A 23,969-nucleotide genomic window follows, 5' to 3' on the forward strand; every position below is an offset into this window, starting at 1 on the left:
CTCGAAATTTTAATGGTGGTCCTGAAAAGGACCGATTGCTGAATGAAGTACAAGCTGTACTAGTTTTTTAACCGCCGAAGCCGTACAGGGTGCGGCCTTGCCTCTTCAGGGCGTACACAACATCCATGGCTGTGACAGTCTTCCTCTTGGCGTGTTCGGTGTAGGTGACGGCATCACGGATAACGTTCTCCAAGAACACCTTCAGAACGCCACGTGTTTCCTCGTAAATGAGTCCAGAGATGCGCTTTACGCCGCCACGACGAGCCAAACGGCGGATAGCTGGCTTCGTGATACCCTGGATGTTATCACGCAGCACTTTGCGATGACGCTTGGCGCCTCCTTTTCCCAAGCCTTTGCCTCCTTTACCGCGACCAGTCATTTTCACTCTTTTCTACTGTTAACACGTTAACACACTGCACGAAAGTCACTGAAGAACTAATTCCAAATTTTCGGCGTGCCCCTATATATACCTAAAACGCCAGAAACACGAGCGAGTCCGAACGATATGTCCGCCTCGCTCTCCGCTCGACAAATGAGATGGCCTCTGCTTCTCTCTCTTTTCAACCCTCCACGTTTTGCTATATAAGTAGGTAGCAAATGCGGCGATCGTTTATTGTGTTTTGAAACGTGAAGTGAACGTGAACAGCAGTGAATTCGAAAATGGCCCGTACCAAGCAAACCGCTCGCAAATCGACTGGTGGCAAGGCGCCACGCAAACAACTGGCTACTAAGGCCGCTCGTAAGAGCGCCCCAGCCACCGGAGGCGTGAAGAAGCCCCATCGCTATCGCCCTGGAACTGTTGCCCTGCGTGAGATCCGTCGCTACCAGAAGAGTACCGAGCTGCTGATCCGCAAACTGCCTTTCCAGCGTCTGGTGCGTGAAATCGCTCAGGACTTCAAGACTGACCTGCGATTCCAGAGCTCGGCGGTGATGGCTCTGCAGGAAGCTAGCGAAGCCTATCTGGTTGGCCTCTTTGAAGATACTAACTTGTGCGCCATTCATGCCAAGCGTGTCACCATCATGCCCAAGGACATCCAGTTGGCCCGTCGCATTCGCGGCGAGCGAGCTTAAGTTGAGACGGCTTCAACTGGCTGCCAATGCTCCAGCATATTTTGTACAAATCGGTCCTTTCCAGGACCACAAATTACGTTCAATGAGATATTAATTTTAATTCAGCAAGCTTCCACGTAGATAAAATTAAGAAATAGTCGGAAGTATGAAAGACATGGTCAATACTTTCAAACATCAGAAAAAAATCGAAAATCTATCAAATATATTCTTATTAAAACCTAGTGAACATAATGAAACAAAATAAGATTAGAAAATTACAGATTTTATATTTTTTCTTAATCGCTAACTTCATGGCGACCTATGTCTATGGACCATTCAGTGGAGTATTTTTGTCTTGGGTAAATATAAAACAAGTTATAAAAGACAGCATTTTGTGTCATATCTTGATGTAAATGACTTTAACTTTAATGTTTATCAACGAACGTGACAATATATGTTTAATTTCTTATTTTCAAATATGTTTTTAAAAACATTTCACTTGTGATTTCGGCAAACTTTTAAAATTAGTATGGTTTAATGGGACAAGAACGCTCAACGTTAAACATAAGTAATAAATTGAAAACTTATTTAAAACAGTCTGAAAATAAAACATATACATTATTTAATGCATTATTTATTATATTTAATAAAAAAAGATTCTAAATTACATATTTTATGTTTTTTTAGGTTAAATGAGTGCGACTTCTACGTACGCACACTCTAAAAATGAGTGTGGTTCAATGGGACAAAAACGCTCAACATTAGACATAATTAAAAATTCGAAAAATTATTAAATACAGTCTGAAAATAAAACATATACATTATTCAATGTATTATTTATTATATTATATAAAAAAAGATTCAAAATTATATAATTTATGTTTTTTTGTAAGAAAAATTGAGTGCGTGAAGCCGCACACTTTTAAAATGTGTGTGGTTTAATGGGACAAGAACGCTCAGCATAAGACATCAGTAAAAAATCGAAATATTATTAAAAACAGTCTGAAAATAACACATATACACTATTCAATGCTTTACTTATTATGTTAAATAAAAAAAAGAATCAAAAATATGTATTTTATGTTTTTTTTTTAATGTAAAATTCAGTGCGGCCTCTACCTAATTCATATATGGGACGCAAAGTATCCGAATTTGGAAAAACTATTTATAAAATTGCCTGAAAAGCTAAATCCACTTAAACAAAGACAAAATTCATTTCATAAAATTGCAAATAAATGTAATGTTTCGAAAGATTAATATTTTTAACAGTCCGAAAACTATTATCGAATGTAGTCTGATAGACAACTTTGTACGTAGCCAAGGGACAACTTGAAACAAGAATTAAAATACCTAAATTAATGATAAGTGATTATATTTTTGGTTTTTCGTAAAGTAAAAGGTTCGAATTTTATTTTTTATTAACAAGATTCCAAGCATTTCAGAGATTTCATATTTTAAAATGGGTTTTTAAAAAAATTGTTCATGTTACGAATGTCAATGTTGAAGTTCATGCAGCAATAAAAAGTCACAAAAACAAGATACTTACAATTCGAAAACGGTAATTGATTAATTCATCTTTTAAGGATGTATACCAATAAAAACATATTTTCTATTTAAAATCTTAAGCACTGAAAACAAGAAAATAAGTTTGCACTTCAAGCAAACATTAGCAGAGCAAATGACTGATGCCAGACCCACAGTTAAAGTGCTCTCCTCCTCGATTCTCATCCGAACGAAGGAGGTCGGTAACGAGCGCGCGCGCCATTTTCTAAACAAAAAAGTGTATTTCAGTGAATAAAAATGTCTGATTCTGCAGTTGCAACGTCCGCTTCCCCAGTGGCTGCCCCACCAGCGCCAGTTGAGAAGAAGGTGGCCGCCAAAAAGGCATCTGGATCCGCTGCTACAAAGGCAAAGAAGACCACTGCCCCGCCATCGCATCCGCCAACTCAGCAAATGGTAGACGCTTCCATCAAGAATTTGAAGGAGCGTGGCGGCTCATCGCTTCTGGCAATCAAGAAATATATCAGTGCCACTTATAAATGCGATGCCCAGAAGCTGGCTCCATTCATCAAGAAGTACTTGAAATCTGCCGTGGTCAATGGAAAGCTGATTCAAACAAAGGGAAAGGGTGCGTCTGGCTCATTTAAACTGTCGGCCTCCGCCAAGAAGGATCCCAAGCCAAAGGTTGCGTCTGCTGAGAAGAAAGTGAAAAGCAAGAAGGTAGCCGCCAAGAAGACCGGAGCCACCGCCAAGAAGGCTGCCACGGGAGCTGCCGACAAGAAGCCCAAGGCTAAGAAGGCTGTTGCCACCAAAAAGACCGCCGAGAAGAAGAAAACGGAGAAGACGAAGGCCAAGGATGCCAAGAAAACTGGAACCGTAAAGGCAAAGCCAGCAGCAACAAAGGCCAAGTCGACGGCAGCGAAGCCGAAGGCGGCCAAAGCACCAAAAGCCAAACCAGCGGCGTCTGCTAAACCCAAAAAGGCGGTGAAGAAAGCAGCTGCTCCTGCTACCGCTAAGAAGCCGAAAGCCAAGACTACGGCTGCTAAGAAGTAAATTGTGAAAAAGTACAGTACCTGGTACACGCTCGCAATCGCAATTTCAGATTTCGAAATCTGAAATTAGTTTAACAAGCCCTTTTCAGGGCTACAACTTTGGTTAACAAGAGAAAGGAACTTTCAATTGAAAACATATTGTACATTTAATGTATCCATTTATATTGTGGCACCTGGCCGCCAGTAGAAAGTATATCAGTATACCAGGTTCATAGAGGAGACATTGCACAATTTCTTTGTAAATAGATGTTAATGATTAAGTCCTTTAAAAAAATGGTGCACCAAATTGATCATTTTATATTTTATGGCAAATGGTTTATGGTATATTGAAAATTTAGTTTCTTTGGTAAAATATGTTGTGGCCCTGAAAAGGGCCGTTTTGGATCTTTCTCCGCATCCGCAGCAAGAGAAAATTACTTGGAGCTGGTGTATTTGGTGACAGCCTTGGTTCCCTCACTAACGGCGTGCTTGGCCAACTCTCCGGGCAGGAGCAGGCGAACAGCCGTTTGGATTTCCCGACTGGTGATAGTCGAGCGCTTGTTGTAGTGAGCCAGACGAGAGGCCTCGGCAGCAATGCGCTCGAAGATATCATTCACAAAGCTGTTCATGATGCTCATCGCCTTCGACGAAATGCCGGTGTCAGGATGGACCTGCTTCAGGACCTTGTAAATGTAGATGGCGTAGCTCTCCTTCCTCTTGCGCTTCTTCTTCTTGTCGGTCTTGGTGATGTTCTTCTGGGCCTTGCCAGCCTTCTTGGCTGCCTTTCCACTAGTTTTAGGCGGCATTATTCACTTCACTTATGATTTCACAAACACAATTCACTGATCATAGTGGTGCGAAGAGAGTGTTCAGCTTTATACTTTTTTTCGAGCAATGTTTTCAGGTCTATGGCACCCACCCCTAACTGAACGCGCAGGCAGACGAAAAAGTATAAATACGTGGCTACCCGGGGCTGGGCGAGCATTCAGTGTGTTTTCAGTGTGTAAAGTGAACCAAGTGAAATACTCGTAAAGCAAAATGTCTGGTCGTGGAAAAGGTGGCAAAGTGAAGGGAAAGGCAAAGTCCCGCTCGAACCGTGCCGGTCTTCAGTTCCCAGTGGGCCGTATTCACCGTCTGCTCCGCAAGGGCAACTATGCCGAGCGTGTTGGTGCCGGCGCTCCTGTTTACCTAGCTGCCGTGATGGAATATCTGGCCGCTGAGGTTCTCGAGTTGGCTGGCAATGCTGCCCGTGACAACAAGAAGACTAGGATTATCCCGCGTCATCTGCAGCTGGCCATCCGCAACGACGAGGAGTTGAACAAGCTGCTCTCCGGTGTCACCATTGCCCAGGGCGGAGTGCTGCCCAACATCCAGGCCGTTCTGTTGCCCAAGAAGACCGAGAAAAAGGCTTAATCGTTTTAAAAGCGGAGCTCATTTGTACATACAAACATACCCAACCGTCCTTTTCAGGACGACCACGTTATTACCAAAGAATAGAAGATTTACATATACGAATATGATTTAATTTCAAAAATAAACTATAAAACTGCTTGAAATATAGCATTGAGACTTAAATGAACTCAAATGGTACAAATGGTAGGTTCACAATACTATTCGGAAGCTAATGTTTGATTTGTTCGGCCGTCGGTCCAGTAGATTAGTGGTCGAAAGCTACAGGATCTAAATGTTCAATTCTTAGATTACATTGGCGACTCACTCGTATTTCTTCCTCAAAAGATGTAACGAGTTGCCGTTTACGCTTACACTTTTCCGTTGCAAGCAGTACAGTTTGTACAAAATACATTCATCCCATGTGCATGTGTAGTTTGATATTTCAGTGACCGATTGTTTTCCAGCGCATTTTAATATTATTGTATTATAAATATTATTGAAAATTTGTCTTCTCTCGAAATTTTAATGGTGGTCCTGAAAAGGACCGATTGCTGAATGAAGTACAAGCTGTACTAGTTTTTTAACCGCCGAAGCCGTACAGGGTGCGGCCTTGCCTCTTCAGGGCGTACACAACATCCATGGCTGTGACAGTCTTCCTCTTGGCGTGTTCGGTGTAGGTGACGGCATCACGGATAACGTTCTCCAAGAACACCTTCAGAACGCCACGTGTTTCCTCGTAAATGAGTCCAGAGATGCGCTTTACGCCGCCACGACGAGCCAAACGGCGGATAGCTGGCTTCGTGATACCCTGGATGTTATCACGCAGCACTTTGCGATGACGCTTGGCGCCTCCTTTTCCCAAGCCTTTGCCTCCTTTACCGCGACCAGTCATTTTCACTCTTTTCTACTGTTAACACGTTAACACACTGCACGAAAGTCACTGAAGAACTAATTCCAAATTTTCGGCGTGCCCCTATATATACCTAAAACGCCAGAAACACGAGCGAGTCCGAACGATATGTCCGCCTCGCTCTCCGCTCGACAAATGAGATGGCCTCTGCTTCTCTCTCTTTTCAACCCTCCACGTTTTGCTATATAAGTAGGTAGCAAATGCGGCGATCGTTTATTGTGTTTTGAAACGTGAAGTGAACGTGAACAGCAGTGAATTCGAAAATGGCCCGTACCAAGCAAACCGCTCGCAAATCGACTGGTGGCAAGGCGCCACGCAAACAACTGGCTACTAAGGCCGCTCGTAAGAGCGCCCCAGCCACCGGAGGCGTGAAGAAGCCCCATCGCTATCGCCCTGGAACTGTTGCCCTGCGTGAGATCCGTCGCTACCAGAAGAGTACCGAGCTGCTGATCCGCAAACTGCCTTTCCAGCGTCTGGTGCGTGAAATCGCTCAGGACTTCAAGACTGACCTGCGATTCCAGAGCTCGGCGGTGATGGCTCTGCAGGAAGCTAGCGAAGCCTATCTGGTTGGCCTCTTTGAAGATACTAACTTGTGCGCCATTCATGCCAAGCGTGTCACCATCATGCCCAAGGACATCCAGTTGGCCCGTCGCATTCGCGGCGAGCGAGCTTAAGTTGAGACGGCTTCAACTGGCTGCCAATGCTCCAGCATACTTTGTACAAATCGGTCCTTTTCAGGACCACAAATTACGTTCAATGAGATATTAATTTTAATTCAGCAGCAGCAACGTATATAAAATTAAGAAATAGTCGGAAGTATGAAAGACATGGTCAATACTTTCAAACATCAGAAAAAAATCGAAAATCTATCAAATATATTCTTATTATAACCTAGTGAACATAATGAAACAAAATAAGATTAGAAAATTACAGATTTTATATTTTTTCTTAATCGCTAACTTCATGGCGACCTATGTCTATGGACCATTCAGTGGAGTATTTTTGTCTTGGGTAAATATAAAACAAGTTATAAAAGACAGCATTTTGTGTCATATCTTGATGTAAATGACTTTAAATTTAATGTTTATCAACGAACGTGACAATATATGTTTCATTTCTTATTTTCAAATATGTTTTTAAAAACATTTCACTTGTGATTTCGGCAAACTTTTAAAATTAGTATGGTTTAATGGGACAAGAACGCTCAACGTTAAACATAATTAAAAATTCGAAAAATTATTAAATACAGTCTGAAAATAAAACATATACATTATTCAATGTATTATTTATTATATTATATAAAAAAAGATTCAAAATTATATAATTTATGTTTTTTTGTAAGAAAAATTGAGTGCGTGAAGCCGCACACTTTTAAAATGTGTGTGGTTTAATGGGACAAGAACGCTCAGCATAAGACATCAGTAAAAAATCGAAATATTATTAAAAACAGTCTGAAAATAACACATATACACTATTCAATGCTTTACTTATTATGTTAAATAAAAAAAAGAATCAAAAATATGTATTTTATGTTTTTTTTTTAATGTAAAATTCAGTGCGGCCTCTACCTAATTCATATATGGGACGCAAAGTATCCGAATTTGGAAAAACTATTTATAAAATTGCCTGAAAAGCTAAATCCACTTAAACAAAGACAAAATTCATTTCATAAAATTGCAAATAAATGTAATGTTTCGAAAGATTAATATTTTTAACAGTCCGAAAACTATTATCGAATGTAGTCTGATAGACAACTTTGTACGTAGCCAAGGGACAACTTGAAACAAGAATTAAAATACCTAAATTAATGATAAGTGATTATATTTTTGGTTTTTCGTAAAGTAAAAGGTTCGAATTTTATTTTTTATTAACAAGATTCCAAGCATTTCAGAGATTTCATATTTTAAAATGGGTTTTTAAAAAAATTGTTCATGTTACGAATGTCAATGTTGAAGTTCATGCAGCAATAAAAAGTCACAAAAACAAGATACTTACAATTCGAAAACGGTAATTGATTAATTCATCTTTTAAGGATGTATACCAATAAAAACATATTTTCTATTTAAAATCTTAAGCACTGAAAACAAGAAAATAAGTTTGCACTTCAAGCAAACATTAGCAGAGCAAATGACTGATGCCAGACCCACAGTTAAAGTGCTCTCCTCCTCGATTCTCATCCGAACGAAGGAGGTCGGTAACGAGCGCGCGCGCCATTTTCTAAACAAAAAAGTGTATTTCAGTGAATAAAAATGTCTGATTCTGCAGTTGCAACGTCCGCTTCCCCAGTGGCTGCCCCACCAGCGCCAGTTGAGAAGAAGGTGGCCGCCAAAAAGGCATCTGGATCCGCTGCTACAAAGGCAAAGAAGACCACTGCCCCGCCATCGCATCCGCCAACTCAGCAAATGGTAGACGCTTCCATCAAGAATTTGAAGGAGCGTGGCGGCTCATCGCTTCTGGCAATCAAGAAATATATCAGTGCCACTTATAAATGCGATGCCCAGAAGCTGGCTCCATTCATCAAGAAGTACTTGAAATCTGCCGTGGTCAATGGAAAGCTGATTCAAACAAAGGGAAAGGGTGCGTCTGGCTCATTTAAACTGTCGGCCTCCGCCAAGAAGGATCCCAAGCCAAAGGTTGCGTCTGCTGAGAAGAAAGTGAAAAGCAAGAAGGTAGCCGCCAAGAAGACCGGAGCCACCGCCAAGAAGGCTGCCACGGGAGCTGCCGACAAGAAGCCCAAGGCTAAGAAGGCTGTTGCCACCAAAAAGACCGCCGAAAAGAAGAAAACGGAGAAGACGAAGGCCAAGGATGCCAAGAAAACTGGAACCGTAAAGGCAAAGCCAGCAGCAACAAAGGCCAAGTCGACGGCAGCGAAGCCGAAGGCGGCCAAAGCACCAAAAGCCAAACCAGCGGCGTCTGCTAAACCCAAAAAGGCGGTGAAGAAAGCAGCTGCTCCTGCTACCGCTAAGAAGCCGAAAGCCAAGACTACGGCTGCTAAGAAGTAAATTGTGAAAAAGTACAGTACCTGGTACACGCTCGCAATCGCAATTTCAGATTTCGAAATCTGAAATTAGTTTAACAAGCCCTTTTCAGGGCTACAACTTTGGTTAACAAGAGAAAGGAACTTTCAATTGAAAACATATTGTACATTTAATGTATCCATTTATATTGTGGCACCTGGCCGCCAGTAGAAAGTATATCAGTATACCAGGTTCATAGAGGAGACATTGCACAATTTCTTTGTAAATAGATGTTAATGATTAAGTCCTTTAAAAAAATGGTGCACCAAATTGATAATTTTATATTTTATGGCAAATGGTTTGTGGTATATTGAAAATTTAGTTTCTTTGGTAAAATATGTTGTGGCCCTGAAAAGGGCCGTTTTGGATCTTTCTCCGCATCCGCAGCAAGAGAAAATTACTTGGAGCTGGTGTATTTGGTGACAGCCTTGGTTCCCTCACTAACGGCGTGCTTGGCCAACTCTCCGGGCAGGAGCAGGCGAACAGCCGTTTGGATTTCCCGACTGGTGATGGTCGAGCGCTTGTTGTAGTGAGCCAGACGAGAGGCCTCGGCAGCAATGCGCTCGAAGATATCATTCACAAAGCTGTTCATGATGCTCATCGCCTTCGACGAAATGCCGGTGTCAGGATGGACCTGCTTCAGGACCTTGTAAATGTAGATGGCGTAGCTCTCCTTCCTCTTGCGCTTCTTCTTCTTGTCGGTCTTGGTGATGTTCTTCTGGGCCTTGCCAGCCTTCTTGGCTGCCTTTCCACTAGTTTTAGGCGGCATTATTCACTTCACTTATGATTTCACAAACACAATTCACTGATCATAGTGGTGCGAAGAGAGTGTTCAGCTTTATACTTTTTTTCGAGCAATGTTTTCAGGTCTATGGCACCCACCCCTAACTGAACGCGCAGGCAGACGAAAAAGTATAAATACGTGGCTACCCGGGGCTGGGCGAGCATTCAGTGTGTTTTCAGTGTGTAAAGTGAACCAAGTGAAATACTCGTAAAGCAAAATGTCTGGTCGTGGAAAAGGTGGCAAAGTGAAGGGAAAGGCAAAGTCCCGCTCGAACCGTGCCGGTCTTCAGTTCCCAGTGGGCCGTATTCACCGTCTGCTCCGCAAGGGCAACTATGCCGAGCGTGTTGGTGCCGGCGCTCCTGTTTACCTAGCTGCCGTGATGGAATATCTGGCCGCTGAGGTTCTCGAGTTGGCTGGCAATGCTGCCCGTGACAACAAGAAGACTAGGATTATCCCGCGTCATCTGCAGCTGGCCATCCGCAACGACGAGGAGTTGAACAAGCTGCTCTCCGGTGTCACCATTGCCCAGGGCGGAGTGCTGCCCAACATCCAGGCCGTTCTGTTGCCCAAGAAGACCGAGAAAAAGGCTTAATCGTTTTAAAAGCGGAGCTCATTTGTACATACAAACATATACCCAACCGTCCTTTTCAGGACGACCACGTTATTACCAAAGAATAGAAGATTTACATATACGAATATGATTTAATTTCAAAAATAAACTATAAAACTGCTTGAAATATAGCATTGAGACTTAAATGAACTCAAATGGTACAAATGGTAGGTTCACAATACTATTCGGAAGCTAATCTTGGATTTGTTCGGCCGTCGGTCCAGTAGATTAGTGGTCGAAAGCTACAGGATCTAAATGTTCAATTCTTAGATTACATTGGCGACTCACTCGTATTTCTTCCTCAAAAGATGTAACGAGTTGCCGCTTACGCTTACACTTTTCTGTTGCAAGCAGTACAGTTTGTACAAAATACATTCATCCCATGTGCATGTGTAGTTTGATATTTCAGTGACCGATTGTTTTCCAGCGCATTTTAATATTATTGTATTATAAATATTATTGAAAATTTGTCTTCTCTCGAAATTTTAATGGTGGTCCTGAAAAGGACCGATTGCTGAATGAAGTACAAGCTGTACTAGTTTTTTAACCGCCGAAGCCGTACAGGGTGCGGCCTTGCCTCTTCAGGGCGTACACAACATCCATGGCTGTGACAGTCTTCCTCTTGGCGTGTTCGGTGTAGGTGACGGCATCACGGATAACGTTCTCCAAGAACACCTTCAGAACGCCACGTGTTTCCTCGTAAATGAGTCCAGAGATGCGCTTTACGCCGCCACGACGAGCCAAACGGCGGATAGCTGGCTTCGTGATACCCTGGATGTTATCACGCAGCACTTTGCGATGACGCTTGGCGCCTCCTTTTCCCAAGCCTTTGCCTCCTTTACCGCGACCAGTCATTTTCACTCTTTTCTACTGTTAACACGTTAACACACTGCACGAAAGTCACTGAAGAACTAATTCCAAATTTTCGGCGTGCCCCTATATATACCTAAAACGCCAGAAACACGAGCGAGTCCGAACGATATGTCCGCCTCGCTCTCCGCTCGACAAATGAGATGGCCTCTGCTTCTCTCTCTTTTCAACCCTCCACGTTTTGCTATATAAGTAGGTAGCAAATGCGGCGATCGTTTATTGTGTTTTGAAACGTGAAGTGAACGTGAACAGCAGTGAATTCGAAAATGGCCCGTACCAAGCAAACCGCTCGCAAATCGACTGGTGGCAAGGCGCCACGCAAACAACTGGCTACTAAGGCCGCTCGTAAGAGCGCCCCAGCCACCGGAGGCGTGAAGAAGCCCCATCGCTATCGCCCTGGAACTGTTGCCCTGCGTGAGATCCGTCGCTACCAGAAGAGTACCGAGCTGCTGATCCGCAAACTGCCTTTCCAGCGTCTGGTGCGTGAAATCGCTCAGGACTTCAAGACTGACCTGCGATTCCAGAGCTCGGCGGTGATGGCTCTGCAGGAAGCTAGCGAAGCCTATCTGGTTGGCCTCTTTGAAGATACTAACTTGTGCGCCATTCATGCCAAGCGTGTCACCATCATGCCCAAGGACATCCAGTTGGCCCGTCGCATTCGCGGCGAGCGAGCTTAAGTTGAGACGGCTTCAACTGGCTGCCAATGCTCCAGCATACTTTGTACAAATCGGTCCTTTTCAGGACCACAAATTACGTTCAATGAGATATTAATTTTAATTCAGCAGCAGCAACGTATATAAAATTAAGAAATAGTCGGAAGTATGAAAGACATGGTCAATACTTTCAAACATCAGAAAAAAATCGAAAATCTATCAAATATATTCTTATTATAACCTAGTGAACATAATGAAACAAAATAAGATTAGAAAATTACAGATTTTATATTTTTTCTTAATCGCTAACTTCATGGCGACCTATGTCTATGGACCATTCAGTGGAGTATTTTTGTCTTGGGTAAATATAAAACAAGTTATAAAAGACAGCATTTTGTGTCATATCTTGATGTAAATGACTTTAAATTTAATGTTTATCAACGAACGTGACAATATATGTTTAATTTCTTATTTTCAAATATGTTTTTAAAAACATTTCACTTGTGATTTCGGCAAACTTTTAAAATTAGTATGGTTTAATGGGACAAGAACGCTCAACGTTAAACATAAGTAATAAATTGAAAACTTATTTAAAACAGTCTGAAAATAAAACATATACATTATTTAATGCATTATTTATTATATTTAATAAAAAAAGATTCAAAATTACATATTTTATGTTTTTTTAGGTTAAATGAGTGCGACTTCTACGTACGCACACTCTAAAAATGAGTGTGGTTCAATGGGACAAAAACGCTCAACATTAGACATAATTAAAAATTCGAAAAATTATTAAAAACAGTCTGAAAATAAAACATATACATTATTCAATGTATTATTTATTATATTATATAAAAAAAGATTCAAAATTATATAATTTATGTTTTTTTGTAAGAAAAATTGAGTGCGTGAAGCCGCACACTTTTAAAATGTGTGTGGTTTAATGGGACAAGAACGCTCAGCACTAGACATCAGTAAAAAATCGAAATATTATTAAAAACAGTCTGAAAATAACACATATACACTATTCAATGCTTTACTTATTATGTTAAATAAAAAAAAGAATCAAAAATATGTATTTTATGTTTTTTTTTTAATGTAAAATTCAGTGCGGCCTCTACCTAATTCATATATGGGACGCAAAGTATCCGAATTTGGAAAAACTATTTATAAAATTGCCTGAAAAGCTAAATCCACTTAAACAAAGACAAAATTCATTTCATAAAATTGCAAATAAATGTAATGTTTCGAAAGATTAATATTTTTAACAGTCCGAAAACTATTATCGAATGTAGTCTGATAGACAACTTTGTACGTAGCCAAGGGACAACTTGAAACAAGAATTAAAATACCTAAATTAATGATAAGTGATTATATTTTTGGTTTTTCGTAAAGTAAAAGGTTCGAATTTTATTTTTTATTAACAAGATTCCAAGCATTTCAGAGATTTCATATTTTAAAATGGGTTTTTAAAAAAATTGTTCATGTTACGAATGTCAATGTTGAAGTTCATGCAGCAATAAAAAGTCACAAAAACAAGATACTTGCAATTCGAAAACGGTAATTGATTAATTCATCTTTTAAGGATGTATACCAATAAAAACATATTTTCTATTTAAAATCTTAAGCACTGAAAACAAGAAAATAAGTTTGCACTTCAAGCAAACATTAGCAGAGCAAATGACTGATGCCAGACCCACAGTTAAAGTGCTCTCCTCCTCGATTCTCATCCGAACGAAGGAGGTCGGTAACGAGCGCGCGCGCCATTTTCTAAACAAAAAAGTGTATTTCAGTGAATAAAAATGTCTGATTCTGCAGTGGCAACGTCCGCTTCCCCAGTGGCTGCCCCACCAGCGCCAGTTGAGAAGAAGGTGGCCGCCAAAAAGGCATCTGGATCCGCTGCTACAAAGGCAAAGAAGACCACTGCCCCGCCATCGCATCCGCCAACTCAGCAAATGGTAGACGCTTCCATCAAGAATTTGAAGGAGCGTGGCGGCTCATCGCTTCTGGCAATCAAGAAATATATCAGTGCCACTTATAAATGCGATGCCCAGAAGCTGGCTCCAGTCATCAAGAAGTACTTGAAATCTGCCGTGGTCAATGGAAAGCTGATTCAAACAAAGGGAAAGGGTGCGTCTGGCTCATTTAAACTGTCGGCCTCCGCCAAGAAGGATCCCAAGCCAAAGGTTGCGTCTGCTGAGAAGAAAGTGAAAAGCAAGAAGGTAGCCGCCAAGAAGACCGGAGCCACCGCCAAGAAGGCTGCCACGGGAGCTGCCGACAAGAAGCCCAAGGCTAAGAAGGCTGTTGCCACCAAAAAGACCGCCGAGAAGAAGAAAACGGAGAAGACGAAGGCCAAGGATGCCAAGAAAACTGGAACCGTAAAGGCAAAGCCAGCAGCAACAAAGGCCAAGTCGACGGCAGCGAAGCCGAAGGCGGCCAAAGCACCAAAAGCCAAACCAGCGGCGTCTGCTAAACCCAAAAAGGCGGTGAAGAAAGCAGCTGCTCCTGCTACCGCTAAGAAGCCGAAAGCCAAGACTACGGCTGCTAAGAAGTAAATTGTGAAAAAGTACAGTACCTGGTACACGCTCGCAATCGCAATTTCAGATTTCGAAATCTGAAATTAGTTTAACAAGCCCTTTTCAGGGCTACAACTTTGGTTAACAAGAGAAAGGAACTTTCAATTGAAAACATATTGTACATTTAATGTATCCATTTATATTGTGGTACCTGGCCGCCAGTAGAAAGTATATCAGTATACCAGGTTCATAGAGGAGACATTGCACAATTTCTTTGTAAATAGATGTTAATGATTAAGTCCTTTAAAAAAATGGTGCACCAAATTGATCATTTTATATTTTATGGCAAATGGCAAATGGTTTATGGTATATTGAAAATTTAGTTTCTTTGGTAAAATATGTTGTGGCCCTGAAAAGGGCCGTTTTGGATCTTTCTCCGCATCCGTAGCAAGAGAAAATTACTTGGAGCTGGTGTACTTGGTGACAGCCTTGGTTCCCTCACTAACGGCGTGCTTGGCCAACTCTCCGGGCAGGAGCAGGCGAACAGCCGTTTGGATTTCCCGACTGGTGATGGTCGAGCGCTTGTTGTAGTGAGCCAGACGAGAGGCCTCGGCAGCAATGCGCTCGAAGATATCATTCACAAAGCTGTTCATGATGCTCATCGCCTTCGACGAAATGCCGGTGTCAGGATGGACCTGCTTCAGGACCTTGTAAATGTAGATGGCGTAGCTCTCCTTCCTCTTGCGCTTCTTCTTCTTGTCGGTCTTGGTGATGTTCTTCTGGGCCTTGCCAGCCTTCTTGGCTGCCTTTCCACTAGTTTTAGGCGGCATTATTCACTTCACTTATGATTTCACAAACACAATTCACTGATCATAGTGGTGCGAAGAGAGTGTTCAGCTTTATACTTTTTTTCGAGCAATGTTTTCAGGTCTATGGCACCCACCCCTAACTGAACGCGCAGGCAGACGAAAAAGTATAAATACGTGGCTACCCGGGGCTGGGCGAGCATTCAGTGTGTTTTCAGTGTGTAAAGTGAACCAAGTGAAATACTCGTAAAGCAAAATGTCTGGTCGTGGAAAAGGTGGCAAAGTGAAGGGAAAGGCAAAGTCCCGCTCGAACCGTGCCGGTCTTCAGTTCCCAGTGGGCCGTATTCACCGTCTGCTCCGCAAGGGCAACTATGCCGAGCGTGTTGGTGCCGGCGCTCCTGTTTACCTAGCTGCCGTGATGGAATATCTGGCCGCTGAGGTTCTCGAGTTGGCTGGCAATGCTGCCCGTGACAACAAGAAGACTAGGATTATCCCGCGTCATCTGCAGCTGGCCATCCGCAACGACGAGGAGTTGAACAAGCTGCTCTCCGGTGTCACCATTGCCCAGGGCGGAGTGCTGCCCAACATCCAGGCCGTTCTGTTGCCCAAGAAGACCGAGAAGAAGGCTTAATCGTTTTAAAAGCGGAGCTCATTTGTACATACAAACATATACCCAACCGTCCTTTTCAGGACGACCACGTTATTACCAAAGAATAGAAGATTTACATATACGAATATGATTTAATTTCAAAAATAAACTATAAAACTGCTTGATATATAACATTGAGACTTAAATGAACTCAAATGGTACAAATGGTCAGTTCACAATACTATTCGAAAGCTAATCTTGGATTTGTTCGGCCGTCGGTCCAGTAGATTAGTGGTCGAAAGCTACAGGATCTAAATGTTCAATTCTTAGATTACATTGGCGACTCACTCGTATTTCTTCCTCAAAAGATGTAACGAGTTGCCGTTTACGCTTACACTTTTCCGTTGCAAGCAGTACAGTTTGTACAAAATACATTCATCCCATGTGCATGTGTAGTTTGATATTTCAGTGACCGATTGTTTTCCAGCGCATTTTAATATAATTGTATTATAAATATTATTGAAAATTTGTCTTCTCTCGAAATTTTAATGGTGGTCCTGAAAAGGACCGATTGCAGAATGAAGTACAAGCTGTACTAGTTTTTTAACCGCCGAAGCCGTACAGGGTGCGGCCTTGCCTCTTCAGGGCGTACACAACATCCATGGCTGTGACAGTCTTCCTCTTGGCGTGTTCGGTGTAGGTGACGGCATCACGGATAACGTTCTCCAAGAACACCTTCAGAACGCCACGTGTTTCCTCGTAAATGAGTCCAGAGATGCGCTTTACGCCGCCACGACGAGCCAAACGGCGGATAGCTGGCTTCGTGATACCCTGGATGTTATCACGCAGCACTTTGCGATGACGCTTGGCGCCTCCTTTTCCCAAGCCTTTGCCTCCTTTACCGCGACCAGTCATTTTCACTCTTTTCTACTGTTAACACGTTAACACACTGCACGAAAGTCACTGAAGAACTAATTCCAAATTTTCGGCGTGCCCCTATATATACCTAAAACGCCAGAAACACGAGCGAGTCCGAACGATATGTCCGCCTCGCTCTCCGCTCGACAAATGAGATGGCCTCTGCTTCTCTCTCTTTTCAACCCTCCACGTTTTGCTATATAAGTAGGTAGCAAATGCGGCGATCGTTTATTGTGTTTTGAAACGTGAAGTGAACGTGAACAGCAGTGAATTCGAAAATGGCCCGTACCAAGCAAACCGCTCGCAAATCGACTGGTGGCAAGGCGCCACGCAAACAACTGGCTACTAAGGCCGCTCGTAAGAGCGCCCCAGCCACCGGAGGCGTGAAGAAGCCCCATCGCTATCGCCCTGGAACTGTTGCCCTGCGTGAGATCCGTCGCTACCAGAAGAGTACCGAGCTGCTGATCCGCAAACTGCCTTTCCAGCGTCTGGTGCGTGAAATCGCTCAGGACTTCAAGACTGACCTGCGATTCCAGAGCTCGGCGGTGATGGCTCTGCAGGAAGCTAGCGAAGCCTATCTGGTTGGCCTCTTTGAAGATACTAACTTGTGCGCCATTCATGCCAAGCGTGTCACCATCATGCCCAAGGACATCCAGTTGGCCCGTCGCATTCGCGGCGAGCGAGCTTAAGTTGAGACGGCTTCAACTGGCTGCCAATGCTCCAGCATACTTTGTACAAATCGGTCCTTTTCAGGACCACAAATTACGTTCAATGAGATATTAATTTTAATTCAGCAGCAGCAACGTATATAAAATTAAGAAATAGTCGGAAGTATGAAAGACATGGTCAATACTTTCAAACATCAGAAAAAAATCGAAAATCTATCAAATATATTCTTATTATAACCTAGTGAACATAATGAAACAAAATAAGATTAGAAAATTACAGATTTTATATTTTTTCTTAATCGCTAACTTCATGGCGACCTATGTCTATGGACCATTCAGTGGAGTATTTTTGTCTTGGGTAAATATAAAACAAGTTATAAAAGACAGCATTTTGTGTCATATCTTGATGTAAATGACTTTAACTTTAATGTTTATCAACGAACGTGACAATATATGTTTAATTTCTTATTTTCAAATATGTTTTTAAAAACATTTCACTTGTGATTTCGGCAAACTTTTAAAATTAGTATGGTTTAATGGGACAAGAACGCTCAACGTTAAACATAAGTAATAAATTGAAAATTTATTTAAAACAGTCTGAAAATAAAACATATACATTATTTAATGCATTATTTATTATATTTAATAAAAAAAGATTCTAAATTACATATTTTATGTTTTTTTAGGTTAAATGAGTGCGACTTCTACGTACGCACACTCTAAAAATGAGTGTGGTTCAATGGGACAAAAACGCTCAACATTAGACATAATTAAAAATTCGAAAAATTATTAAATACAGTCTGAAAATAAAACATATACATTATTCAATGTATTATTTATTATATTATATAAAAAAAGATTCAAAATTATATAATTTATGTTTTTTTGTAAGAAAAATTGAGTGCGTGAAGCCGCACACTTTTAAAATGTGTGTGGTTTAATGGGACAAGAACGCTCAGCATTAGACATCAGTAAAAAATCGAAATATTATTAAAAACAGTCTGAAAATAACACATATACACTATTCAATGCTTTACTTATTATGTTAAATAAAAAAAAGAATCAAAAATATGTATTTTATGTTTTTTTTTTAATGTAAAATTCAGTGCGGCCTCTACCTAATTCATATATGGGACGCAAAGTATCCGAATTTGGAAAAACTATTTATAAAATTGCCTGAAAAGCTAAATCCACTTAAACAAAGACAAAATTCATTTCATAAAATTGCAAATAAATGTAATGTTTCGAAAGATTAATATTTTTAACTGTCCGAAAACTATTATCGAATGTAGTCTGATAGACAACTTTGTACGTAGCCAAGGGACAACTTGAAACAAGAATTAAAATACCTAAATTAATGATAAGTGATTATATTTTTGGTTTTTCGTAAAGTAAAAGGTTCGAATTTTATTTTTTATTAACAAGATTCCAAGCATTTCAGAGATTTCATATTTTAAAATGGGTTTTTAAAAAAATTGTTCATGTTACGAATGTCAATGTTGAAGTTCATGCAGCAATAAAAAGTCACAAAAACAAGATACTTACAATTCGAAAACGGTAATTGATTAATTCATCTTTTAAGGATGTATACCAATAAAAACATATTTTCTATTTAAAATCTTAAGCACTGAAAACAAGAAAATAAGTTTGCACTTCAAGCAAACATTAGCAGAGCAAATGACTGATGCCAGACCCACAGTTAAAGTGCTCTCCTCCTCGATTCTCATCCGAACGAAGGAGGTCGGTAACGAGCGCGCGCGCCATTTTCTAAACAAAAAAGTGTATTTCAGTGAATAAAAATGTCTGATTCTGCAGTTGCAACGTCCGCTTCCCCAGTGGCTGCCCCACCAGCGCCAGTTGAGAAGAAGGTGGCCGCCAAAAAGGCATCTGGATCCGCTGCTACAAAGGCAAAGAAGACCACTGCCCCGCCATCGCATCCGCCAACTCAGCAAATGGTAGACGCTTCCATCAAGAATTTGAAGGAGCGTGGCGGCTCATCGCTTCTGGCAATCAAGAAATATATCAGTGCCACTTATAAATGCGATGCCCAGAAGCTGGCTCCATTCATCAAGAAGTACTTGAAATCTGCCGTGGTCAATGGAAAGCTGATTCAAACAAAGGGAAAGGGTGCGTCTGGCTCATTTAAACTGTCGGCCTCCGCCAAGAAGGATCCCAAGCCAAAGGTTGCGTCTGCTGAGAAGAAAGTGAAAAGCAAGAAGGTAGCCGCCAAGAAGACCGGAGCCACCGCCAAGAAGGCTGCCACGGGAGCTGCCGACAAGAAGCCCAAGGCTAAGAAGGCTGTTGCCACCAAAAAGACCGCCGAGAAGAAGAAAACGGAGAAGACGAAGGCCAAGGATGCCAAGAAAACTGGAACCGTAAAGGCAAAGCCAGCAGCAACAAAGGCCAAGTCGACGGCAGCGAAGCCGAAGGCGGCCAAAGCACCAAAAGCCAAACCAGCGGCGTCTGCTAAACCCAAAAAGGCGGTGAAGAAAGCAGCTGCTCCTGCTACCGCTAAGAAGCCGAAAGCCAAGACTACGGCTGCTAAGAAGTAAATTGTGAAAAAGTACAGTACCTGGTACACGCGCGCAATCGCAATTTCAGATTTCGAAATCTGAAATTAGTTTAACAAGCCCTTTTCAGGGCTACAACTTTGGTTAACAAGAGAAAGGAACTTTCAATTGAAAACATATTGTACATTTAATGTATCCATTTATATTGTGGCACCTGGCCGCCAGTAGAAAGTATATCAGTATACCAGGTTCATAGAGGAGACATTGCACAATTTCTTTGTAAATAGATGTTAATGATTAAGTCCTTTAAAAAAATGGTGCACCAAATTGATCATTTTATATTTTATGGCAAATGGCAAATGGTTTATGGTATATTGAAAATTTAGTTTCTTTGGTAAAATATGTTGTGGCCCTGAAAAGGGCCGTTTTGGATCTTTCTCCGCATCCGCAGCAAGAGAAAATTACTTGGAGCTGGTGTACTTGGTGACAGCCTTGGTTCCCTCACTAACGGCGTGCTTGGCCAACTCTCCGGGCAGGAGCAGGCGAACAGCCGTTTGGATTTCCCGACTGGTGATGGTCGAGCGCTTGTTGTAGTGAGCCAGACGAGAGGCCTCGGCAGCAATGCGCTCGAAGATATCATTCACAAAGCTGTTCATGATGCTCATCGCCTTCGACGAAATGCCGGTGTCAGGATGGACCTGCTTCAGGACCTTGTAAATGTAGATGGCGTAGCTCTCCTTCCTCTTGCGCTTCTTCTTCTTGTCGGTCTTGGTGATGTTCTTCTGGGCCTTGCCAGCCTCCTTGGCTGCCTTTCCACTAGTTTTAGGCGGCATTATTCACTTCACTTATGATTTCACAAACACAATTCACTGATCATAGTGGTGCGAAGAGAGTGTTCAGCTTTATACTTTTTTTCGAGCAATGTTTTCAGGTCTATGGCACCCACCCCTAACTGAACGCGCAGGCAGACGAAAAAGTATAAATACGTGGCTACCCGGGGCTGGGCGAGCATTCAGTGTGTTTTCAGTGTGTAAAGTGAACCAAGTGAAATACTCGTAAAGCAAAATGTCTGGTCGTGGAAAAGGTGGCAAAGTGAAGGGAAAGGCAAAGTCCCGCTCGAACCGTGCCGGTCTTCAGTTCCCAGTGGGCCGTATTCACCGTCTGCTCCGCAAGGGCAACTATGCCGAGCGTGTTGGTGCCGGCGCTCCTGTTTACCTAGCTGCCGTGATGGAATATCTGGCCGCTGAGGTTCTCGAGTTGGCTGGCAATGCTGCCCGTGACAACAAGAAGACTAGGATTATCCCGCGTCATCTGCAGCTGGCCATCCGCAACGACGAGGAGTTGAACAAGCTGCTCTCCGGTGTCACCATTGCCCAGGGCGGAGTGCTGCCCAACATCCAGGCCGTTCTGTTGCCCAAGAAGACCGAGAAGAAGGCTTAATCGTTTTAAAAGCGGAGCTCATTTGTACATACAAACATATACCCAACCGTCCTTTTCAGGACGACCACGTTATTACCAAAGAATAGAAGATTTACATATACGAATATGATTTAATTTCAAAAATAAACTATAAAACTGCTTGAAATATAACATTGAGACTTAAATGAATTCAAATGGTACAAATGGTCAGTTCACAATACTATTCGAAAGCTAATCTTGGATTTGTTCGGCCGTCGGTCCAGTAGATTAGTGGTCGAAAGCTACAGGATCTAAATGTTCAATTCTTAGATTACATTGGCGACTCACTCGTATTTCTTCCTCAAAAGATGTAACGAGTTGCCGCTTACGCTTACACTTTTCCGTTGCAAGCAGTACAGTTTGTACAAAATACATTCATCCCATGTGCATGTGTAGTTTGATATTTCAGTGACCGATTGTTTTCCAGCGCATTTTAATATTATTGTATTATAAATATTATTGAAAATTTGTCTTCTCTCGAAATTTTAATGGTGGTCCTGAAAAGGACCGATTGCTGAATGAAGTACAAGCTGTACTAGTTTTTTAACCGCCGAAGCCGTACAGGGTGCGGCCTTGCCTCTTCAGGGCGTACACAACATCCATGGCTGTGACAGTCTTCCTCTTGGCGTGTTTGGTGTAGGTGACGGCATCACGGATAACGTTCTCCAAGAACACCTTCAGAACGCCACGTGTTTCCTCGTAAATGAGTCCAGAGATGCGCTTTACGCCGCCACGACGAGCCAAACGGCGGATAGCTGGCTTCGTGATACCCTGGATGTTATCACGCAGCACTTTGCGATGACGCTTGGCGCCTCCTTTTCCCAAGCCTTTGCCTCCTTTACCGCGACCAGTCATTTTCACTCTTTTCTACTGTTAACACGTTAACACACTGCACGAAAGTCACTGAAGAACTAATTCCAAATTTTCGGCGATATGTCCGCCTCGCTCTCCGCTCGACAAATGAGATGGCCTCTGCTTCTCTCTCTTTTCAACCCTCCACGTTTTGCTATATAAGTAGGTAGCAAATGCGGCGATCGTTTATTGTGTTTTGAAACGTGAAGTGAACGTGAACAGCAGTGAATTCGAAAATGGCCCGTACCAAGCAAACCGCTCGCAAATCGACTGGTGGCAAGGCGCCACGCAAACAACTGGCTACTAAGGCCGCTCGTAAGAGCGCCCCAGCCACCGGAGGCGTGAAGAAGCCCCATCGCTATCGCCCTGGAACTGTTGCCCTGCGTGAGATCCGTCGCTACCAGAAGAGTACCGAGCTGCTGATCCGCAAACTGCCTTTCCAGCGTCTGGTGCGTGAAATCGCTCAGGACTTCAAGACTGACCTGCGATTCCAGAGCTCGGCGGTGATGGCTCTGCAGGAAGCTAGCGAAGCCTATCTGGTTGGCCTCTTTGAAGATACTAACTTGTGCGCCATTCATGCCAAGCGTGTCACCATCATGCCCAAGGACATCCAGTTGGCCCGTCGCATTCGCGGCGAGCGAGCTTAAGTTGAGACGGCTTCAACTGGCTGCCAATGCTCCAGCATACTTTGTACAAATCGGTCCTTTTCAGGACCACAAATTACGTTCAATGAGATATTAATTTTAATTCAGCAGCAGCAACGTATATAAAATTAAGAAATAGTCGGAAGTATGAAAGACATGGTCAATACTTTCAAACATCAGAAAAAAATCGAAAATCTATCAAATATATTCTTATTATAACCTAGTGAACATAATGAAACAAAATAAGATTAGAAAATTACAGATTTTATATTTTTTCTTAATCGCTAACTTCATGGCGACCTATGTCTATGGACCATTCAGTGGAGTATTTTTGTCTTGGGTAAATATAAAACAAGTTATAAAAGACAGCATTTTGTGTCATATCTTGATGTAAATGACTTTAACTTTAATGTTTATCAACGAACATGACAATATATGTTTAATTTCTTATTTTCAAATATGTTTTTAAAAACATTTCACTTGTGATTTCGGCAAACTTTTAAAATTAGTATGGTTTAATGGGACAAGAACGCTCAACGTTAAACATAAGTAATAAATTGAAAACTTATTTAAAACAGTCTGAAAATAAAACATATACATTATTTAATGCATTATTTATTATATTTAATAAAAAAAGATTCTAAATTACATATTTTATGTTTTTTTAGGTTAAATGAGTGCGACTTCTACGTACGCACACTCTAAAAATGAGTGTGGTTCAATGGGACAAAAACGCTCAACATTAGACATAATTAAAAATTCGAAAAATTATTAAATACAGTCTGAAAATAAAACATATACATTATTCAATGTATTATTTATTATATTATATAAAAAAAGATTCAAAATTATATAATTTATGTTTTTTTGTAAGAAAAATTGAGTGCGTGAAGCCGCACACTTTTAAAATGTGTGTGGTTTAATGGGACAAGAACGCTCAGCATTAGACATCAGTAAAAAATCGAAATATTATTAAAAACAGTCTGAAAATAACACATATACACTATTCAATGCTTTACTTATTATGTTAAATAAAAAAAGAATCAAAAATATGTATTTTATGTTTTTTTTTTAATGTAAAATTCAGTGCGGACTCTACCTAATTCATATATGGGACGCAAAGTATCCGAATTTGGAAAAACTATTTATAAAATTGCCTGAAAAGCTAAATCCACTTAAACAAAGACAAAA

General features: G+C 41.5%; 22 protein-coding genes across 22 annotated transcripts; 13 read left to right on the top strand and 9 right to left on the bottom strand.

The window, feature by feature from the left end:
* Positions 1-67: 67 nt before the first annotated feature.
* Positions 68-379, bottom strand: LOC138911949 (histone H4). The gene has a single exon (XM_070211612.1). The coding sequence runs from the start codon at positions 377-379 to the stop codon at positions 68-70; it is 312 nt and encodes a 103-aa protein (XP_070067713.1).
* Positions 380-660: 281 nt separating this feature from the next.
* On the top strand, positions 661-1,071 carry LOC138914844 (histone H3). Its single transcript, XM_070219540.1, has one exon. The coding sequence runs from the start codon at positions 661-663 to the stop codon at positions 1,069-1,071; it is 411 nt and encodes a 136-aa protein (XP_070075641.1).
* A 1,779-nt stretch (positions 1,072-2,850) lies between these two features.
* Positions 2,851-3,603, top strand: LOC123002823 (histone H1-like). Its single transcript, XM_044393458.2, has one exon. The coding sequence runs from the start codon at positions 2,851-2,853 to the stop codon at positions 3,601-3,603; it is 753 nt and encodes a 250-aa protein (XP_044249393.1).
* A 412-nt stretch (positions 3,604-4,015) lies between these two features.
* On the bottom strand, positions 4,016-4,387 carry LOC123002840 (histone H2B). Its single transcript, XM_044393478.2, has one exon. The coding sequence runs from the start codon at positions 4,385-4,387 to the stop codon at positions 4,016-4,018; it is 372 nt and encodes a 123-aa protein (XP_044249413.1).
* A 232-nt stretch (positions 4,388-4,619) lies between these two features.
* On the top strand, positions 4,620-4,994 carry LOC123002835 (histone H2A). The gene has a single exon (XM_044393471.2). The coding sequence runs from the start codon at positions 4,620-4,622 to the stop codon at positions 4,992-4,994; it is 375 nt and encodes a 124-aa protein (XP_044249406.1).
* Positions 4,995-5,553: 559 nt separating this feature from the next.
* LOC123002847 (histone H4) lies at positions 5,554-5,865 on the bottom strand. Its single transcript, XM_044393483.2, has one exon. It carries the CDS (start codon positions 5,863-5,865, stop codon positions 5,554-5,556), a length of 312 nt encoding a protein of 103 aa, XP_044249418.1.
* Positions 5,866-6,146: 281 nt separating this feature from the next.
* Positions 6,147-6,557, top strand: LOC138914845 (histone H3). Its single transcript, XM_070219541.1, has one exon. It carries the CDS (start codon positions 6,147-6,149, stop codon positions 6,555-6,557), a length of 411 nt encoding a protein of 136 aa, XP_070075642.1.
* A 1,575-nt stretch (positions 6,558-8,132) lies between these two features.
* LOC123002822 (histone H1-like) lies at positions 8,133-8,885 on the top strand. The gene has a single exon (XM_044393457.2). It carries the CDS (start codon positions 8,133-8,135, stop codon positions 8,883-8,885), a length of 753 nt encoding a protein of 250 aa, XP_044249392.1.
* A 412-nt stretch (positions 8,886-9,297) lies between these two features.
* LOC123002841 (histone H2B) lies at positions 9,298-9,669 on the bottom strand. Its single transcript, XM_070211534.1, has one exon. It carries the CDS (start codon positions 9,667-9,669, stop codon positions 9,298-9,300), a length of 372 nt encoding a protein of 123 aa, XP_070067635.1.
* A 232-nt stretch (positions 9,670-9,901) lies between these two features.
* On the top strand, positions 9,902-10,276 carry LOC138911913 (histone H2A). Its single transcript, XM_070211539.1, has one exon. It carries the CDS (start codon positions 9,902-9,904, stop codon positions 10,274-10,276), a length of 375 nt encoding a protein of 124 aa, XP_070067640.1.
* A 561-nt stretch (positions 10,277-10,837) lies between these two features.
* Positions 10,838-11,149, bottom strand: LOC138911810 (histone H4). Its single transcript, XM_044393482.2, has one exon. It carries the CDS (start codon positions 11,147-11,149, stop codon positions 10,838-10,840), a length of 312 nt encoding a protein of 103 aa, XP_044249417.1.
* Positions 11,150-11,430: 281 nt separating this feature from the next.
* On the top strand, positions 11,431-11,841 carry LOC138914846 (histone H3). Its single transcript, XM_070219542.1, has one exon. It carries the CDS (start codon positions 11,431-11,433, stop codon positions 11,839-11,841), a length of 411 nt encoding a protein of 136 aa, XP_070075643.1.
* Positions 11,842-13,619: 1,778 nt separating this feature from the next.
* On the top strand, positions 13,620-14,372 carry LOC138914847 (histone H1-like). Its single transcript, XM_070219543.1, has one exon. The coding sequence runs from the start codon at positions 13,620-13,622 to the stop codon at positions 14,370-14,372; it is 753 nt and encodes a 250-aa protein (XP_070075644.1).
* Positions 14,373-14,791: 419 nt separating this feature from the next.
* On the bottom strand, positions 14,792-15,163 carry LOC123002842 (histone H2B). Its single transcript, XM_044393480.2, has one exon. It carries the CDS (start codon positions 15,161-15,163, stop codon positions 14,792-14,794), a length of 372 nt encoding a protein of 123 aa, XP_044249415.1.
* A 232-nt stretch (positions 15,164-15,395) lies between these two features.
* Positions 15,396-15,770, top strand: LOC138911916 (histone H2A). Its single transcript, XM_070211540.1, has one exon. The coding sequence runs from the start codon at positions 15,396-15,398 to the stop codon at positions 15,768-15,770; it is 375 nt and encodes a 124-aa protein (XP_070067641.1).
* Positions 15,771-16,331: 561 nt separating this feature from the next.
* Positions 16,332-16,643, bottom strand: LOC138914848 (histone H4). Its single transcript, XM_070219544.1, has one exon. The coding sequence runs from the start codon at positions 16,641-16,643 to the stop codon at positions 16,332-16,334; it is 312 nt and encodes a 103-aa protein (XP_070075645.1).
* Positions 16,644-16,924: 281 nt separating this feature from the next.
* On the top strand, positions 16,925-17,335 carry LOC138914849 (histone H3). Its single transcript, XM_070219545.1, has one exon. It carries the CDS (start codon positions 16,925-16,927, stop codon positions 17,333-17,335), a length of 411 nt encoding a protein of 136 aa, XP_070075646.1.
* Positions 17,336-19,113: 1,778 nt separating this feature from the next.
* On the top strand, positions 19,114-19,866 carry LOC138911808 (histone H1-like). The gene has a single exon (XM_044393460.2). The coding sequence runs from the start codon at positions 19,114-19,116 to the stop codon at positions 19,864-19,866; it is 753 nt and encodes a 250-aa protein (XP_044249395.1).
* A 419-nt stretch (positions 19,867-20,285) lies between these two features.
* LOC138912296 (histone H2B-like) lies at positions 20,286-20,657 on the bottom strand. Its single transcript, XM_070212587.1, has one exon. It carries the CDS (start codon positions 20,655-20,657, stop codon positions 20,286-20,288), a length of 372 nt encoding a protein of 123 aa, XP_070068688.1.
* Positions 20,658-20,889: 232 nt separating this feature from the next.
* LOC138914850 (histone H2A) lies at positions 20,890-21,264 on the top strand. Its single transcript, XM_070219546.1, has one exon. The coding sequence runs from the start codon at positions 20,890-20,892 to the stop codon at positions 21,262-21,264; it is 375 nt and encodes a 124-aa protein (XP_070075647.1).
* Positions 21,265-21,825: 561 nt separating this feature from the next.
* On the bottom strand, positions 21,826-22,137 carry LOC123002851 (histone H4-like). Its single transcript, XM_044393487.2, has one exon. It carries the CDS (start codon positions 22,135-22,137, stop codon positions 21,826-21,828), a length of 312 nt encoding a protein of 103 aa, XP_044249422.1.
* Positions 22,138-22,370: 233 nt separating this feature from the next.
* LOC138914851 (histone H3) lies at positions 22,371-22,781 on the top strand. Its single transcript, XM_070219547.1, has one exon. It carries the CDS (start codon positions 22,371-22,373, stop codon positions 22,779-22,781), a length of 411 nt encoding a protein of 136 aa, XP_070075648.1.
* The last annotated feature ends 1,188 nt before the right edge of the window (positions 22,782-23,969 follow it).

Source organism: Drosophila takahashii, chromosome 2L (genome assembly GCF_030179915.1).
Source record: "Drosophila takahashii strain IR98-3 E-12201 chromosome 2L, DtakHiC1v2, whole genome shotgun sequence".
NCBI classification, from domain to species: Eukaryota; Metazoa; Arthropoda; class Insecta; order Diptera; family Drosophilidae; genus Drosophila; species Drosophila takahashii.